Raw genomic sequence first — 18,912 nt, 5'->3', positions numbered from 1 at the left:
GGAATCCATTGACATTTTGGAACATGTTTAAAGGTTTGTCTATGGAATCCAGGAACATATAGACACAAAATTGTGCGCCTATTCAGTGCACAGTTTAGCCTCGTAATGTTCCTCTCCTAATTCACGCTACTGTATGATAAGTCGCAGCGGTTGGACCAGTTTCTTTGCTCGCCCTGTCTTCACCTTGGTCGCAAAAGTCGCGACAGAACTGTACGGTTGCGCGCAGAAGTGTACGATTGACGTGTTGAGTCGCCCATTTCGAGTCGGATGCGCCGCTTAATGCTGGGTCAAGCTGGTCGCGCTATTTCCTGGTTCGCTCTATCTCGCCCTCGGCCTCGAAAAAGGTGACGGAAATTATCGGTCTCGAAAGTCTGCAAATGGCAAAATTTGGTCGCGCATGTGTCACGCTGGCTTCATTCTGGTCGCAAAAAAACCGACCAAAGTTTTCGGTCTCGAAAATCTGGAAGTGGCAAAGTTGGTCGAGAAGGTTTAGTCGCGTTGTCTCTGCTTCGGTCGCTAAGACGATAGTAAACTTAACCATTTTTGACCGTAAACAGGTGGTCTTATGATACAATCATGAGGTTATATTTTGCACAAATCAATGGGTAATAAGATTTCTTTGCCGCAATGGAAAAATGATGAGGTTGATTTTAGTTTGAACAAAGCATGCCGAATAATTTGAGATCGAAATTAGTTTTGAAAAAGTATGTAGAATAATTGATGAATATTAGGATATATTTAGGTCAACTTTTAATTATTCAATTTTAATTAATCCTTATTCTCAGCTAAAAACCTTGACTTAACAAATTAATTTGAAAGCAACATAATTTAATTTTTCCGGTTTTAATGCCTTTGTTTTCGAGGGATTTGAAACAGATTTGAATCGAATTTAATCATAATTTTTCTTATAAATTACTTTTGAATCTTTTGAATGAACAATACCAGACGCTTTGTTACAATTTTGATACCACTCTCAATTTATTCGGACTCAAACAGGTATACAGTTAATTATTTTTCTTTCTGTTTTTTGTGGCACATTTTTGAGCCCCAAATCTAATATTACGTAGATGATTTTTGTACGACTTTGATTGCTTAATTGCGACCTAAAAATTTGATTTATCTGAACCATATAATTAAGCAATATTTCCACGCGATGTTTGATTTAACAAAACTAGCAATCCCGTCGCAATGAATCAATCGGCTCGCAAAAATTAGTTGTTCTAACTAAGCTAATCAAACAATGAAACGTTGAACAATTTCAAGTTACTCGATATCGTGAATCCATTTGCTCAATTGAAATTTTTGAGACAAGCTATAAATTCGAGCAATCGATTCGAGTTGTTTTTTTAGTGAGCCAATCAGCAATAGATTGTTTTTCTAAGTAGACCTTTCAAAAGATGAGACTTTGAAAAATAAAAAACTATCAGTGACCAGATCGATTCGAGAATATTTTAATGTTTTCCAGAGCAAGCTTCTCAAGCGATGAATCATTCGATTATTTCAAAAAAACTTCATAGCGCAAACCAGGTTGCAGGAAACTTATATTTATCTGAATAAAATTTCATCGCGTTGAGAAAAGCAAAAATTTTACGGATTCTCTAGGAAGCTTTTGAGCGATGAAAAATAGCTGCGTTTGAGGTTGTTTTATAGAGCTTGAAGCTATTTGCAAAACTCAAGTTTTTCCAGCAAGCAAATGAGAGATGGAACATTTTAAATTGTTTTCGAAGCTTGAATCGGTTTTTCAAAAATTAAGAACAAGAGTCAAGCAAGCTATGGAGTCGTGAAAAATTGAAACAATTCAGTTGTTTTCCATAGCTTGGGTTGTTTTGTAAGAAAATGGTTTATTTTAGCAAGCTATTGAAGCGATGACCGTATGAAGTATTTCTGAACTGTGTCGCTTCAAGTAGATTGTTTGAAAAAAATCTGTTCGCAAGATCAGCCAAATTTATATTTTTTCACCAAGAGTTATTGATTCAATCGATGTCACTTTAAATGATTCAAAGTAATTTAGTTTGAAACGAGTCGCAACCTTTTGCTGAGTAAGCCATTTTAACAATGAAATGCTTGAAAACGATTTGCAAAAGTCAGCAATTCTCAGGAGGCCATTCAAAGGTTGAAACTCTTGAAATCTTCAAAGATGTATTAGAGCGTCAATCAATTACTGCAAGTTGATTCTTCTAACCAAGCTGATCGAGCATTTATTGTTGTTTTGAAGCACGGTATTGATCAAAACAAATTTGAATTAATTCAAATTTTTTTATAGCGTGAATCTAGTATCCGCATATAATTTTTTAAGCTAAACTATGATTGTAATCAAAAAAAACTTGGAACAATTCACGTTGGTTTCGTAGCTGAAAAAATTCTTGAATAATTCAAGCTGTGAGGCAGTAAGACTCAAAAAAAATTTCAAATTCTTTCAAAGAGCGAAACGGTTAGCAGCAATTTAACGGTTAGCCTGAACAAATTCTTAGACATGTTCTTATAAAAAATCGGCGCGACCTATATGAGAGTATGATCTACGTTAGTCGACTCTTGAAAATTAAGTTTTTTCAAGAAGCTATTCAAGAGACTCAATTTCGAATTATTTCTGGTTGTTTCATGAAGGAAGTAAAAAATCTGTGCACACAAAAATCCAGTTTGAACATGGACAAAATCTCTTTTGGTTATAGTTGAATTAATTTCATCTTGTCTAAAGCGTCGAATTTGTCAAAAGAAATTCTATAATCTTCTTGACCTTGTTTGAACTGTGAGCCTCAGAAGTTTTCATAAACATTGCGCAGATTTAAAAGATTGCGTTCAGTTGAACATTTTGTCCATAGTGCATTACCATTTTCAATTAATATATAAGATGAGCAGAAAAAATTTTAAAATAAAACAGAATCGAAGGTTTAATGAGTATTGAAAAAATCTTGTTAAATAATTGTTAAAATCGTGTTGAATGATTGTTCGCGCTCGACAAAAACTTTTGATTATGATTTTTGCTGCTCGATGCAAACAATGTTGATATTTTGAAAGAAAAACATTGGAAATGCCATAGAAACTGGCAAAAGAATTACATTTTGAAAATCAACTCTAGGATAAAAAGAACAGTCAGGAAGAAAATTTATTGAACTTAAAGTTAATTTTGCGAAAATGTACATTGATGGCAAAATTTAAACAAAATCATAAATTTTGTAAATTTTACCGAAATTTGTTGAAATTAATATTGTTGAGTCAAATTAAAGGCAAAAATAGGTTTATATATAATAATTGATTCTTGAGAGAGCAAGTTTGCTCAAAATTTTTGGAGCGACCGAGAGCAAATGATTTCAGGCACCTTCTTTGAAACAGTAAGAAAAAACGGTTTCAATTACTTATCCGTTTTTTTGTTTGCATGGAAATCTCCTTTTTTTCCATTGCAGGAAGATTTCACCAGCTGGAGCTCTGAACAAACCCAACTCAGATGACCCACAAGATAATGATAAGTACTGGAAAGCTCTTGTTTTTTAAATAAAAGCTTAGATCTTTTGTTCTCAGTCTTTGTAAAAGTTTTGCATAAACGCTCATTAAAAGTTACTTAAAAACTACTTTATTCAAAGCATTTTGAATAGTGGCAAATACTAAGTTTGCGGGAAAATTTTTACATCAGTAAACCATCAGTAATGTTTATGTTGGACACAAAAAGGTGTATCGAATCTTTTCGGAAAAAAAACTTGTAGCAGCAGCAAATCTTGGGTTATCAAATGATTTTTATTCAATTCATAAGAACAATTGACGTTTAATTTAAAATCATATTTTGATTATATACGTTTTTTTAAAAATTTTCAGTATTTATTTGGCATCAATTTATTTAGTTTTCCAAAACAGCTACCAGCACGACAACTAGTTTTTGTTTAATTTGATCGAATGAGACTGATGAAGTGTACAACCGGTAAAATCTTAAGTTGTCTTCAAAAATAAACATCTTTAAACTTAAAACTATCTCCAATTGTCAGTTATAAGTTATGCTCATTGTTCAAGGCTTGAGGGTGAGGCAACATTACCCAGCCCAGAAAAAAAGCAAAAAAAAAACACCAAAGTTGGGACAAAGCAGCGGTTCTCTGTGAAGAGCTGAATAGCTCGTATATTTGTTGTTGTTCCGACTTTCGTAACAAAATTAACAAAATAATTGTGCTCGGGGTAGTTTTTTGCCACTTTGGCCAAATTGGGACAAAGATTGCCATTTTGGCCAATTCGGAACAATTAAAGCGCGATATATTTTGCGCTATTAACGCGTAAGCGGAGACTTGATCCGTCTTAGAAATCGTTCCAAATTGGTTGAAGGAAACTTACTTGCAATAATTGATTTGTTACTAGGAGCCAATATTATCACTTTGTACTGTACTTTATATGGCGTGTGGGGGTATAATTTTCACAAAAAATCTGAAAAAAAAATTATTTTATTTCTATTACACTTATTTTTTTCAGGCTTTTACTGCTTTATAGACCTTAAAAGAAAGTTAAAACTCTCAGGGCTTCGCCCTGATACGAGAAGTCTTGTTTTCCCTCGTGGATAAATGGTCAAACTACTCAGTATGAAAACTATTATTCTGTCTGGCGAAAGAGACATTAATTTAAGAAAAGGAACTAAATAAATTAAAGGTCTTACATCTACTAACAAAACAACAAAATGAAAACAAAGCTTGTCAATATCCTGCACCAAAATTTTCAGTTTTGATCTATGATTTTTTTCCAATATTAGATGGAAAAATAATCGTTATGATTGAAGTCTCAATAAGTTGAACGGTCAACGCAAGTTTAAATAAGCATAGATTTTTTCCTTAGCTTGAAAGTTTATGACAGCTTATGAACCACAAAATGCCAACAAAAAAAACTTTTCGTTTTTAACGATCATTTCAGATGCATTTAATTTTCATATTTTATATCGATTTTAAAATACCGAAAATTATTAAAAGCATGCAAATGGGTCGGTTATACCGAAACATGCTGATGGTGTTCTTCCAAGATGGGATGTTTTATTTTTATGGGTTGTGTAAATATTAACCGAAGTCTGTTCCCTTAATTTATTTTTATTATGTATTAAGAATACGACGTTTTTTAAAGCTCGAAAATGGTATCTTTTTTGAAATGTCTTAATGCAATATAAGTGAAGGCTAAAAAGGCTTTTATGGCACCACTTTCAACCTGTGCTTTTCATCGAGCATCTGATACTGAGGAGAACAAGATCACAACTGGGCCATACTTTCTCCTTGTGAAGTTGTATGCTCTTCTAAAGATACAATTTAAAAGAACGTGAGCGAATCGGACCATCAAAGTTATTTTATGATCGGACAGGTCTTGTATACATAATTTCAATGCCAGTTAGTTTTGAAATCAGCGCCATATGCTGAAGCGCTCTTTAAAAAAATGGGAATAGCTTTTTATTTCGAAAATATAAATCGTAATAATCATATTGCAGAAAAATTAAAATGCACACTATTAATTTTACAAAACTTCCAAACTTGGGCAATGAGAATGGAAGTTTGACTACAGTTTCAGAGTTTCAAAAAATATTCGGTTGGCAAATTTGTAATTTAGAGACAGTTTCTGCATAGAATCGCATTGCAAAACTCTAATTATGCTGTCTTTTGTGCTAGGCAACAATAGCTTGGCATGTATCCCAATTTAGTGGTTAATTACATAATTACATCACTATGGTTAATTACAGCGTATAACTAGTTAGTTGACAAAGCCCTGTCCGCAGGCGTTCTGCTGGGCCTCGGGGTCTATGATGCCCTGGTAGGCGGAGTCGGGGTCCTTGATGAGGGGTGCGTCTAGGATGATAGTACAAGTGCCCACAACACAGATGATGACGAACACCCACAGGAACAAACGGTCCACGACCATCGCCACATACTTCCAGTCTTCGGAGACCTAGCCGAGAAAAAAATGGAAATATCGTGAGCCAAGTTGAACAAGTTCACTCGCTGATGTACAACTAGCACAGAATGCTACTGTCATGTATACATCTATCATAGCAAAAAAAAACTAAAAAAAAAAACTAGCGAAAACAAACTGGAGCAAATCTTTTTAAAAATTGAGTTCATAACCAGCGGGTGTATGCAATTCTGTTGGCACTATTTTACAGCACGCAACTTTGGCCGACATTGGGCACATAAATTGTTCTGAGGGCGCCCTGATTGTCAATACGTACCAAATTTCAGGGCAAATGGCCAGCCCAAAAACGCATTTTTGTCAAAACCTTGGCATGGCGTTTTTGGCACGTTTTTTTTCAAAACTTTTCACGCGACAAAATTGGCCGACAAAATATTGAAATTCCTTTCATTTAAAAATCCGTAAATAACAGAAATATATGAGAATCAAACGTAAATACTGGAACAAAAAGAAAGGAGATAGAATATAGTTACACTGTTGAATTCATCTTCATTCTTTAAATGTTGTGCAATGTATTGTACGCCCTCAATGGCTCTTTTGATGTCATTTGAAAGCGACACAGACGTCTGATTGGCACCCCCGCCGCCGCCGCCCGTTGCACCCCCTTGAGCCCCGCCACTTCCACTCTGGCTCTGATGATTCATTCGCTGGTGGATTCCGACGGGAGAAAAGGAGTTCGACAGACCTCCACCTGGATTTATCTGGATGTCATCTTCCGTTATGAAATCATCGTGATGTCGCATTGCGTACTTGCTGCTATTGGCGTTCCTTCTAGCCAATGAGGCAGCGCCACTTGTTGAGTTCTGATTGGCTAAATTGTTTTGGTGCATGTCAGTCGAGTTGAAAAAGTCGTTTGGGGTTGTTAGAAGTCCCCCGTTTCCATAGTACGAACCGCCGACCGGGTTTGATATGTGCGCGTTCGTATTATGATTCACGCCGGCTGAGAGAACATTATTGGTTGCCGAGTAATTTGTGGATGTGGCGTTTGAAGGGTTCGGATTTGGGTTGACGGGGCTGAACAAAGTGTAGCCCGAGGGAGCATTGTTATCCTGTTTTTCGGGCTGTTTCATAAGCAGAAGTTTAGGCAAGTAGTTCAAAAATACAGTTTTCACCCAACCAGGCATCGTATGTGTGCTAGGAACTCTATGATGTACGTTTAGGACTACAACTGTTATTATAATTGACAAGGTAACCATAACCATTGTGAAAAGTAAATAGTTTCCGATCAGCGGGACGACCAACGATGTTGCCGGAATTATTTCGGCGATTAGGAGTAAGAAGACAGTGAGAGCTAGAAGCACAGAAATGCAAAGTGTCACTTTTTCACCACAGTCGGAGGGTAGATAAAACACTAGGACTGTCAAAAATGAAATCAAGACGCAAGGTATGATTAAATTGACTGTGTAAAACAGAGGCTTCCTTATCAGCACAAACTGGAAGGTAACATCGGTATAGTAAGTGTTGCCGCAACACGACGAATACACGATCACGTGTTTGAATCCAGGGGCATCGACAAGTTCCCATTCTCCATTCTCGCTATACCCCCTTTTATCCACAGTCAATCTTCGCAGGTAAAGGTCAACTAGTTTAGCATCGTATGTCCAACTTCCAAACTTCATTTTGCATGTTTGCATGTCGAACGGAAAGAACTTGACATCTATCTCGCAGGAGCTCTTGTATATGGCGGGAGGGGTCCACTCGACTTGACCTTGGTACCTTACGAGCGCTTTCGTGCGCAGGGTCACCTCGTATTGGCCGTCAGCACTGAAAACCAAAAACATCATTTCAAAACAGAAACTAACACGTTTCTAAATTCTCATACCATATTGCTGTTGGAAAAGGCAACTTCACAACTTTTTGTTTATTTTTCGGTTAAAGCTATGAGGGCAGCCAGGGGTGGGGTGTTAAAAATATATTATGAACGCCAGATTTTTCTAGAGCATTTCGATGGTTTCGACGGCTTTGTTTAAGTGGTCTTAAGTTTTTTATTCAGATTGGCTTAATAAAACTTCTTTAAGTTCTTTAAATAGCAAAACTCATGGGTAATCTACTTTCAACAATGGGTCCTCAAAGTTCTCAAAGTCAGTAAGTCAAATTTGACAGAATTTGTTTTTAGGAAAACGCGGCATAGGTAAATGTTTTGCTAAAGAAAGAAACAACGGATTTGTTTCTCTGATAATGCTTGGAGAACATATAAAACTCAATCTGTGAATTGTGTGCTCCCGGTTCGACAACAACTTATCAGAAAATGCTTGTGAGAAAATGCTTGTCATAGAACTCCTTACATGGAGTCTATGGTAAGAATAACCATCGCCCAGTTTCTCTTTATGCTAATCACGCTGTTTTCTTAGTTTTTTTTCTGCATCGATGGAATGCTATATATTGAACTGTATGATGAATATTCAATGCTGGATATTTATACAGGCGGGTTGGTTATGTTATTTACTTGTTGTAGAGGACTATGTCTGGCAGCCAGAGCCAGTTGGAGGGCACCCGGATGCTGGTGATGTTGTCATAGTCTTCTGGATCCCACTTCAAGTTAATATCGGTCCAGTTCTGAAACAGAACATATCAAACCATCGACAACATACAACACCTCAAAATGGATCAAGTTTAATATAATTCCGAATATAATTCCGAAATAAATTTAGTATAATCCGAAATACTTTCCCGACCATTTTGTCCGCCTTGCCTTTTTTATGTCAACCAAATCGACTTTCCGACCTTTCTCAAATTTTCAAGTGATTTTGACTCATTGTGCCAACAGTTTCAGGACTACACCTTTACTACTGGAAAAATGTACCAAAAAGGCATTTGTGGAACCTTTGAAAGATTTTGATAAAATGCAGCTTTTTGGGCGCGTGCAAATCTGCAAGTTTAGGACGCATTGGCGCCCAAGAAACGTTAAAACTTTGAGGCTGGTCTCTCATAATTAGATGGCCTGAAATAATACCACCAGGGGAGGGGTTTCAGTTTCTGATAAAGCAAATAGAGATCCGCCTACTCTCATCTTAATCCAGCTGCTGAAAAAATTGAGAGATGCATATGAGTGATTGGATGATGAGAAAAGCTTTTTGCACTTTTTCTGCAGCAAACCTATGACAAATCAAAGATAAATTTTGGCTCTTTTGCATTTCCCCTCATTCAAAAAATCAATTTTTATTTTTGTATAATGTGTTATTACGGCTAACGGCGTGATGTTACGAAGTTTAGTAAGAAGAACAAATCTGTTCACAATTGTCAATTTTCATAAACTGGGAGGGGGTTTAGAAGAGGTGATGGAGTTCACGTTGACTAACCTCCCCCCTCTCTCCGTTTAGCCATCCCCCTTCAACCAATAAATACCACCGCTCAACCATTGAACCCCCCTTACTTGAAGGTGGGGGGGGGGGAGTGAGGGGAAATGGTGAATTGCAAAGGTGAGCAAATGGTGATTTTTCCATGGCGACAGTGCGACGGTAAAAACACTTGCATAAAATGTTTAACTACCAAACTGAAAATGTAGAGAAATTTCAAAAATATACAGTTTCTTGTTGAAAAGAAAAAGTTTATGAAACGTAAGGCGCAGCAACTGCACATAATAGGAAATGAGATATTTTTTTTCGAAAACTTTGCTATTTCCATCAATAACCTCTGAAAACATTATAATCGATTATAAACGATTATAATGGTTAAAAATGTTGGTATTATAATCCATTTTTGATCAACTTTTGTAGGGTATATTTGAAATGTATTGAGACTGACATTGAAAAACTAATATATTCGATTACTATCTATGAAACTCCGGTGCAGGCAAAACTTTAAGGCTAACATGAGCTAATATAAGTTATATTGCTTCTACTGACTCTTGTTTTTTTTTGGTTTTTTTTAATATTAATTTCTCGAAAATTTTGGGCTGCGTTCGTATTCGAACACAAGTGACAAAGATCTTGGGTTACTCAAAATTAAATTCATCGAAGGTTCGACCGTCTTGAATTTACAATGCACTGGAAACGAATTTTCTTTAGTTTGTTTTTCAGTCTTTCACATATGATATAATGAAAAAATCAAATTTCGCATGTTGACAAAAATTCCTAAAGATGATCATTTTAAAATTAAATATTATGTTTAATCAGGCATTGATCAAGTCAATATAAAAATGACGTGCAATACAAATTCGATGACACCACTATAATGATGAAACAAATTTTATGAAATTTATATAATTAGTTTTTTCCTAGACTCGGTTTATGGAATTGTTTGATTAGATTTTTTGGTCTATAGAGGTCAACCGATTCAGTCTGTTCGCATTTTGGGTCTATTTTCAGTCTCAATGTAACAACGGATTTAGATCAAAATTTACAAATTCTTGCTTTATTCAAACATTTCGAAAAAATTCTGACCGGAAGTTTAGATAACAAAAAATCGACACACACAACCCCACACACAGACACACAGATTCATATCACACAAGCATTTAGGCATAGAAAAAAAATTGATGGGCTTAAAGCCCTTTGAATTTAAAAAACAGTTTAAGATTGACACGTTTTTGATAAAATTAACCCAAATTAAAAAGTTTGATCCATGGGTAAAACTTTGATTTCGCTGGAAAATTCGATAGAATAATTCCATTTTCGAAACCAAAAGTCAATCACCTTTTTCCTGAACTTTACAATTTTGCTGCTCGATAGCGGAGTTAGCGTTCCATTTAGCAAAAAAAAGTTACTTGAACTTAAAAATAAATCAAAAATCAAACCGCAAAGAAAATTAATTGTGAGCCTGAACAAATTTTAAAACTTTTCCTGAAAAAAAAAACAAAAAAAAACGTGATCTATATAAGAGACTGAACTACGTTCTTCGACTCTTAATGAGACCGCTCGCTCACCTTATTCACTCGAAATAAGACCGAAAGCTGCTTTTCTCAATACAGGGATAAATTTTTCAAATTTTTTTGTCGTTCGAAAGACGACTTAATTGGCTGTAATATGATATATCATTCGACCCCTTCCGATTTTTATTTGTGGTACCTGATTTCGGGCGGAAAACAAGAAAAAAATATAAGAAAAAAGAAACACACTAGAACACAAAGTTCCTCCTGATTTTCAATGGTGGGACAATTATTACTCTCCTGGAAATCTGAAAGGGGGAGGAATCAAATCTTTTAGTTCGGTCAACAAAATATTGATGGAATAGTTCTTAAAAAAATCTTCTTTTTCCAAAATTTCAATTAAGAATTTCGACAATTTGGAGTAATTCAACCAAACTTTTTCAAGCAAACTAACGTTTTTCTAGTAACAATTTTTGTTCCGGACTCTAAGGAAGCAGCTTCAAAATTACTTCTAATGCTCAATTGATCCGATTACTCCTTGTTTGCCTTGGAACCTAGTAAGAACAATTCATACTCTGAATTTTGGTCGTAGTTTGATCAAAAGCGAAAAAAAAAACGAATTAGTAATCAGAGGCGAAGCAGTGCTTTGCATCAGCTGTGGTGCGTTTTTTCGGGAGTTGAAAAATTGGATAAAAAAAAATTTAAAATAATTCATTCTGTCATTATTCATGGAATCTGATTTTTCGTGGTACGAATTAACCTCGAGATCCGGATTTTCCATCTCGAGATCCAGGTATGATGTTAATCTAAGAAAACTTATCGGTTTTGTTTGCAGAGTTTTTCAAAATCTACCACGGTTAACGTTGCTTTATAAATAGCGCATTGCAACGACTTTTTTTTAGTCTGAATCGAATAAAAAAAAATAAAAAAACTGTTCTGTTGTATCAGAATCCAAACCGGGAGAAATTTAAGAAATTAAAAGAAAGTGGACTTCAGAAACAAAATGAAAACTACTTCAGAAAAAAAATTATTTTCTATATGTGCGCAAAAAGTAAAAAGTCATTTTTTCCTAAATAAAATTTTTACCGCCGGCAAAATTGTGAGAAAACAGGCTACTTTCTCAGCATTGATAATTTTTATTCCCTATTTAGGAGCAGTGCTCTCATTTGATCTCCTCCAGTCTTTCAGACTTCCGAAGCTTGATCACTCTCCGCAGCAAAAAGCTGTATCTAACTGAAATTCTGGTCTCAATCAAAGAAACGGCCTTGAACCGTAAAATGAAAATTTGCCCATCAAAAAGCTCTCATTCTAAACTGTGGTAAGAATACTAGGATCGGAATATCGATAGACAGACAAACTTATCTTTAAATAGATCTTCTGCGACTCAAGGACAGAACATTTTTCAAACTCAAAGGTAGCTTTTGAAACTTAAGTACGGCGCTTAAAAATTTTTTTGAATAAAGGAAAAGAGCGAGCAAAACTTTCTAATCTAAACCTGACTAAGGATAGTTTTAGTTCTTTTGCTACATTGACAGATTTTTCAACCTAAAATTATTCATCACAATCATCATGAAAAAGAATGAAGAAAAACGAAGTAAAAAATCAGAAACTAATGCATAAAATTGAGATTTTCAGATTCAAATTTTTTTGGGGGGAGGGGAGGATATTTATTGTTAGGGATTGACTTTGAGCAATCGAAACTTTTTCACAGTCTTATCCATCGTAATAAGCCGGCGGAGTTAAAATACGCACCCGATAAAGTACTCCGGAGAAATTAGCAAGTCTGAATTTACCAAAAGGGCTAATTATACACTTTTCATATACGCAAAAACGCAATTCATACATTTTCATGCATTTCCATAAGTTAAAAAAAATTGCAAGAAAGGTCTATGATTAATGATTTTTCATATACGAAACTTGCATAACTATCATTTTTCCATAAACCAAAAAATTTGATTTTCTCAAAAAACTAATTTCTCAAAATTTAGGGGTTGTGTTTGCGATTGTGGCTTACTCAAAACGAGATTCTCCAAAGTTTTGGCAGGTTTTTGGCAAGGTCTGCGTTCACATGCATTGGAACTGGCCTGACTTGTCTTAGAGTTTTCTTAGACATACAAAGAAGTGAAACTATCAAAATTTTAATTTTTGGCAAACTTCAAAGATGATCATTTTAAAAAAAAAAGGGTTTTTAAATAATGAGGCGTTAATCAAAGCATACATAAATCTGCCATACAAAAGAAATAGGCATTTTAAGCGTTTTTAAAAATAGTGATCCAGAGAAACGAAAAAAATTTTTTTGTGCTTGTCCAGGATTACGCTATGTGAACAACAAATTAAATGCAAAAAAAAATTGGAAAACATTTGTTCGAGGACAAAATTCAATTTGAAGTTAAGAAAAACTTTCAATCAAAAAAATGCTTGTCATAAAATTTCAAATATGAAAAATGTATGACTATCAATTTTTTGAACAAAACTGGTTCAGTTTTTTTTATGACAATAAACCAGTTTTAATTCCAAAACAAGATGTTCTGTCAAAATTTGATGGAATGACACAATTTTAGCAAATTTTATGAAACTTTTATGACTAGTTTTTTTTGCATAGACTCAGTTTATGGAATTCAGTGACTAGCATTTTTGGTCTTTGGAGGTCAACCCGGGGGTACCACAAATGGTAGGTATGCAGAACTTAAAAGATGGTAAACTCAATTCAGCTTGAATCCTCAGCAAAAAATGCCGACTTTCTACATTTGTACTAACAATGGTTAGAACTCTAGATATTGCCAGCATTCGTAGCCAGTAGTTCAACTTCAATTTTCAGGAAACTGAGCACCCGGGTTGACGAAAAATGCTAGTCATACAATTTTCATATATGGAAAAATGTTAATCCTACATTTTTTACCTTTAAATTTCTCAAAATGTTTTGGTTGTGTTCGTAACCGAACACAAATGACAAAAACCTTGGTTACTCAAACGTAGTAAACAAAGGTTTCGCCGTCTCGCATTAAAAATGCATTGGAAACAGCCTGAAATGTTTTAATCCTGTCTCACACAAATACTATAACAAAAGTAACGAACTTTTAAGTTTTGGCAAAAATTTTCAAAGAAGATTATTTCTAAAATTTGATTTTTAAAATACCAGACATTGATCAAGGCATAGAAAAACATGTCATACAAAAAAAGAGAAATTTTTTAGCGTTTATGAAAAAAAAATTATGAAGAGAAAAGGAAAAAAAATCCAATATTAGTATATCCAGGACTACGTTATACACACAAAAAAATTTTTTTAAATGTTTGTTTGAGTACGAAAAACAATTTGCGGTTCAAAAACACAAAAATAATTTGGGGGCATTTTCAAAAACATAGAAATTGTATGATAAGCATTTTTTGACAAAAACTTTTTCTTTTTTATGTAGTACGATACACCGCGAATTTTATGCCAAAACAAGAGAAACGTTTTTTGAAAATTCGACGACACCATTTTAGCAAAATGTATGAAATTTGTATGATTAGTATTTTTTCATAAACTTAGTTTATGGAATTGTATGATTAGCATTTTTGGTCTATGGAGGTCAACCCGGGCATGTAAGCAGCACTGCAGCTCAACTAATATAATAAGATTTTGTAAAGTAAGTTGCTAATCAGAAAAATTCTGTGCTCCGATTTGATAATGCTTTCTAATCGGGAACGTAATAACAAACAAGTTTCAAATTGATAACGCTTGCCAATTGCCAGCGCAATAATGATTTTAGTTTTAATAATAGTCGTAATCATGAAAATAATAGCAAAATTATTGAATTTTCAGGCAGTTAAACTCAGATATTGGAAAATGAAAAACACAAAATCCAAACCGAAAAACGCATTGCCAGAGGGTATTGTTGAGCAATGTTGCTTTTTTGCAAGTTAATTTATTTTTTTTGCGCTAAAATTTTTTGCGTTATACCCTAATTGAAGATCAAATTGATCAGGTTACGCTGGACTTGGTTTTCTCTTTGAGAAAACTCTTTACCAGCCCACTAATACAATCTTGCAAAGTTTCTGCATCCGTATAATGATATACTCCAGTGGCGTGCGAGGAAAAGGGGGTTGGTTTTTTTCCCTTTCGGTTTTTCCAACAAAAAACCAAAATATCTGCGGAAGCCACTGCTCATTTGTGATCTTGTTTGAAATCAACCCACTCTTCTTCCGTCAGCACTACCCATTAGGGCTGGGATCGGTTAACGGGTTAACCGGTCAAAAGCTGTTAACCGAGTAACCGGTTAAGCAAATTTTTAACCGATGACAATAACTGATGACTCACCAAAACCTATTTCGACAGCCGAAAGACTTTTTTCGTGACTCGGATTGATTTTCCGCAAAAAACGGATGCCTCTTTTGCCAGAAAATGGTCCTATGATTTTGATTTTGTTCATTGATTCATTTTTTAATCTTCGGTTACATATCGGTTATCAATTATCGGCTAACCAGTTAACCGATAGAGTTCAACCGGTTAACCGCTCCCAGCCCTACTACCCATTTCAAGAGAGGAAGGTAAGTAATGTTTCATAGTTCTATATTGGTATCCAATTAATGTTTACTTGCTGCTAGGTAACATAGGATAACAAATCTTTGCTTTTTTCACCAGAAAGATATGGTTGGAGAGATTTCGGTCCACTACTTTTTTTATACTTCGTGCTAATTTATTTTAAACCTAGTCTAGTACTCGTAACGCCAGAAAAAGAAAAAAACTGAGGGATCTACTTGACAATCTATATACAAACCCCCATTGAAGATCAAACTTATCAGGTTCTACTGAACTTAGTGTTCACTTGTCTTTTTGATAAAATTTTTTAGCACCCTACTAATATAATCTGGCAAAAACTCTCCATCCATATCTTGAATATTCTAGTAGTGTGCGAGAAAAGGGGGGTTGGGGTTTAAGAAAGGGGAAGATATTCTTAAGTAGTTCATTCAGCAAAATAAGCAGACTTTTCGACCAATCAGAATGCATGTGCAACAGAATGCAACAGAATTCCCAAAAACTAAAAAGATCCTAAATTGAAACAACAATAGATTTAATTAAAAATTTATTTAAAAAAATGATGCCTTGTTTGGACGATCATAAAAGTTGTTTTTAGAGAGAAGAAAAGTCATTAGTAAGTACCATGGAGAGTGAGTGGGTTTTTAAATAGATCCAAACTGAGGTAGTATACAAGAACTTTTAACTTTTGTTCAGGCAATTAGGAGAGATTAAAACTATTCGAGTCCATTTGGGCTAAATTTACCCTTCTTTCCTTAGCTCCTGTTGTGTGACAGAGAATCAATCTGTCAATTAACATGAAACAACCATCAAGCTGACTATTAGATTAGATTGAAAAGTAATTGAGTGTGTTAATCTTTGACTTTTTATAGAGTCTGAAAGTTAAATGGGGAAAAACTGTATGTATGCCGTAGATAGTAAAATAATCATTTCTTCTGAGTTTTCTATTTTAAAACAATTTACAGCCTTCCCGTGTTGTCCAAAATGCATATCCTACAAGTTTTGTCTATGGAAAATGCTTGTCATGCAATTTCGTACAATTCCATATGAACAAAAATTGTGAAAACTCTACGGTGAGCGTTTTTTTATATATGAAACTGTATGATAAGCATTTTTTCATTATAAAAATAGGATAACCATTTTTCCATATATTGGAAGTGTATGACAAATATTTCCCATAATGAAATTGGTATGAAAAGCTTTTTGTCATTTATGATGTATTTATCACAAAAATTTTTAATAATTTTTTTTCGAATACCACGTGAAATATCTCAACAGAGAAGAAAACCTGCGAAACGCGTGGGCGTGGGTTTAAACACGGGGGAGGGGGTTAAACGTGTTAGAGGAGGATGTTGACGCAGGTTTTTGGTGAAAGACTTGGGGGAGGGGGGGTGGTGGCGCGTAGCGGGGGGTGAACAACAGAGGGGGAGCAGCAGGGGGAGGGGATATTCGTTCGGGTTCGAGTTCTACAGAAAATGCAGAAAGTAGAGTAAATACCTATGCAATTAATCGATGATTTTTTTATGGATTTCATGTACAAAACATAATCGGTTATATTGAAAACAAAAATGCATTATGATCGATTATAATGGATTTTAATACTTTTTTAAAAATGATAATAGCTTATGATAGGAGAAAAATTCATTAGGTTGTCCAAAAGTCCAGTACAATGTCTGTTTTTGGGCTTTTTGAGGAGTTGCTGTCATGTCAAAAAAATGCAGACGTTTTTTCTCACACTAAAAGAGAAACATTTTGGTTTTCATTACCAGAAGGGTTTCAAAATACCATCATGTCTCCTCTCTACCTTGTTAAAAACCCTAAGCCGTGGTTTCTTCCCACCTCTACAGGGATAATCGGAACAGCAAAAAGGCGATCACACAATTAGCATCTCAGACATACCAAGTTTCGTAAGCTACACTTTGTAAGGACGGTAACCAGAACATTACTGTGTAATTGTGAGTTCACTGGCAATTTAAATTCAAGTTTGCTCAAATGTGAAATGAGTGCTGGAGATGAAGCCGACGGAATTTTCAGCCACATCGCAAAAACTTTCACTAAAGGTCAAAACTTTTAATTAATTTGGAAAATCATTAAAGAATTTTTAGTTTTTATGAATTTTCCAATTATTGACTTTTTCATATATTTTGAAACTTTAAATAATATTAATGATTGCTACAAAAAATGCGCGTGCAGACATTTTGATGACAAATATAGCCAATTTCAAATTTAGACAATTTAATCAAAATGAGTGAGACAATTCGGCCCAAGACTTATAAGACCGTTTTAAATTTTTGAAACGTTTTTTCTCACACTAAAAGAGAAAATTTTTGGTTTTCATTACCAGAAGGGTTTCAAAAAACCATCATGTCTCCTCTCTACCTTGTTAAAAATTCTAAGCCGTGGTTTCTTCCCACCTCTACAGGGAAAATCGGAACAGCAAAAAGGCGATCACACAATTAGCATCTCAGACATACCAAGTTTCGTAAGCTACACTTTGTAAGGACGGTAACCAGAACATTAATGTGTATTTGTGAGTTCACTGGCAATTTAAATTCAAGTTTGCTCAAATATGAAATGAATGCTGGACATGAGGCCGACGGAATTTTCAGCCACATCGCAAAAACTTTCACTATAGGTCAAAACTTTTAATTAATTTGGAAATTCATTAAAGAATTTTTAGTTTTTATGAATTTTCCAATTATTGACTTTTTCATTTATTTAGAAACTTTAAATAATGTTAATGATTGCTAAAAAAAATGCTTGTGCAGACATTTTGATGACAAACATAGCCAATTTCAAAGTTACACAATTTAATCAAAATGAGTGAGACAATTCGGCCCAAGACTTATCAGACAGTTTTAAATTTTGAAACGTGCAATCTTTTCACATGCGAAAAAATTAGACGAATTATAAATAATTCCTTTCAAATGCATGTGAACCGAACAAAATTCACAAACTCAAAAATTATCTTAAAATATTAGATTTTTATGCAGACCACAGTGTTTTCAAATTTAGAGTAGTGGCTAAGTAAAAATCAAACTCAACAAAGAAGTGCGCAATACTTAAAAACAAACCAATTTACAGGAAAGCAGACCCGAAATTATTGAGAAACTTACATGCGATCAAAAAGGATATCGTTTAAAGGGTTGACTATCCCTCCCACGTACTGGCCACACAGTTACGCTGATATCTTATCGTGCCTTAGGCGGGGGAGGGTGCAATCGCCTAACGGGAAATTTGGTTAGTAAACTTCTTTGAAAGATAAACTAATTGCGGTTGAAACATTGCCAAACCAGAAACTAAAACTGAGACTAAAGCCTGCATTTGAACTTAGTTGATTCATTTACATATTCAACGTTGTATGAGGACAAATAGTTTGTATTTGGAGAAACGGCAAAAAACTCAAAATTCAAATTGAGAAACTTGCTAAAGAAGTTCAAGAAAAAGCTCTAAGCACTGGTAACATTCCCCGACATATTGTTTTTAACGCCTAAACTGACTTGCCTCTTTATGCAGAGCCGACAAAACCGAGTTACTCAGCATCTCTTCGATATAAACCGAATAAGGCAGCAAGCTTTAGAAACAACACAAAAGCCAAAAACCTTTGAGAGCAACGATTAAACTCCTGAGCCTCTCAAATTTACACACAGCAGTGACACGTTCTTATATTTCGATT

The 18,912-nt window shown here is 34.7% G+C and overlaps 2 protein-coding genes across 2 annotated transcripts in view; one reads left to right on the top strand and one right to left on the bottom strand.

Annotated features, from left to right (window-relative positions):
• The window catches only part of LOC134854890 (endoplasmic reticulum junction formation protein lunapark-B-like), a 220,391-nt gene that overhangs the window by 39,082 nt on the left and 162,397 nt on the right, over window positions 1-18,912 (top strand). The window lies entirely within an intron of this gene.
• The window catches only part of LOC134853907 (neuronal acetylcholine receptor subunit alpha-3-like), a 50,118-nt gene continuing 36,599 nt past the window's right edge, over window positions 5,394-18,912 (bottom strand). Inside the window, exons 5-7 of the mRNA XM_063869872.1 lie at window positions 8,360-8,469; window positions 6,387-7,677; window positions 5,394-5,892 (exon numbers count right to left, since the gene is read on the bottom strand). Coding sequence (XP_063725942.1) covers window positions 5,698-5,892; window positions 6,387-7,677; window positions 8,360-8,469 — 1,596 coding nt within the window. The 3' untranslated portion in view covers window positions 5,394-5,697. The remainder of the gene's footprint in view (window positions 5,893-6,386; window positions 7,678-8,359; window positions 8,470-18,912) is intronic.

The sequence above is a fragment of the Symsagittifera roscoffensis genome, chromosome 9, assembly GCF_963678635.1.
Source record: "Symsagittifera roscoffensis chromosome 9, txSymRosc1.1, whole genome shotgun sequence".
In the NCBI taxonomy this organism is placed as follows: Eukaryota; Metazoa; Xenacoelomorpha; order Acoela; family Convolutidae; genus Symsagittifera; species Symsagittifera roscoffensis.
The sequence above is the reverse complement of the archived record's forward strand: the minus strand, read 5'-3'. Positions and strand labels throughout refer to the sequence as shown.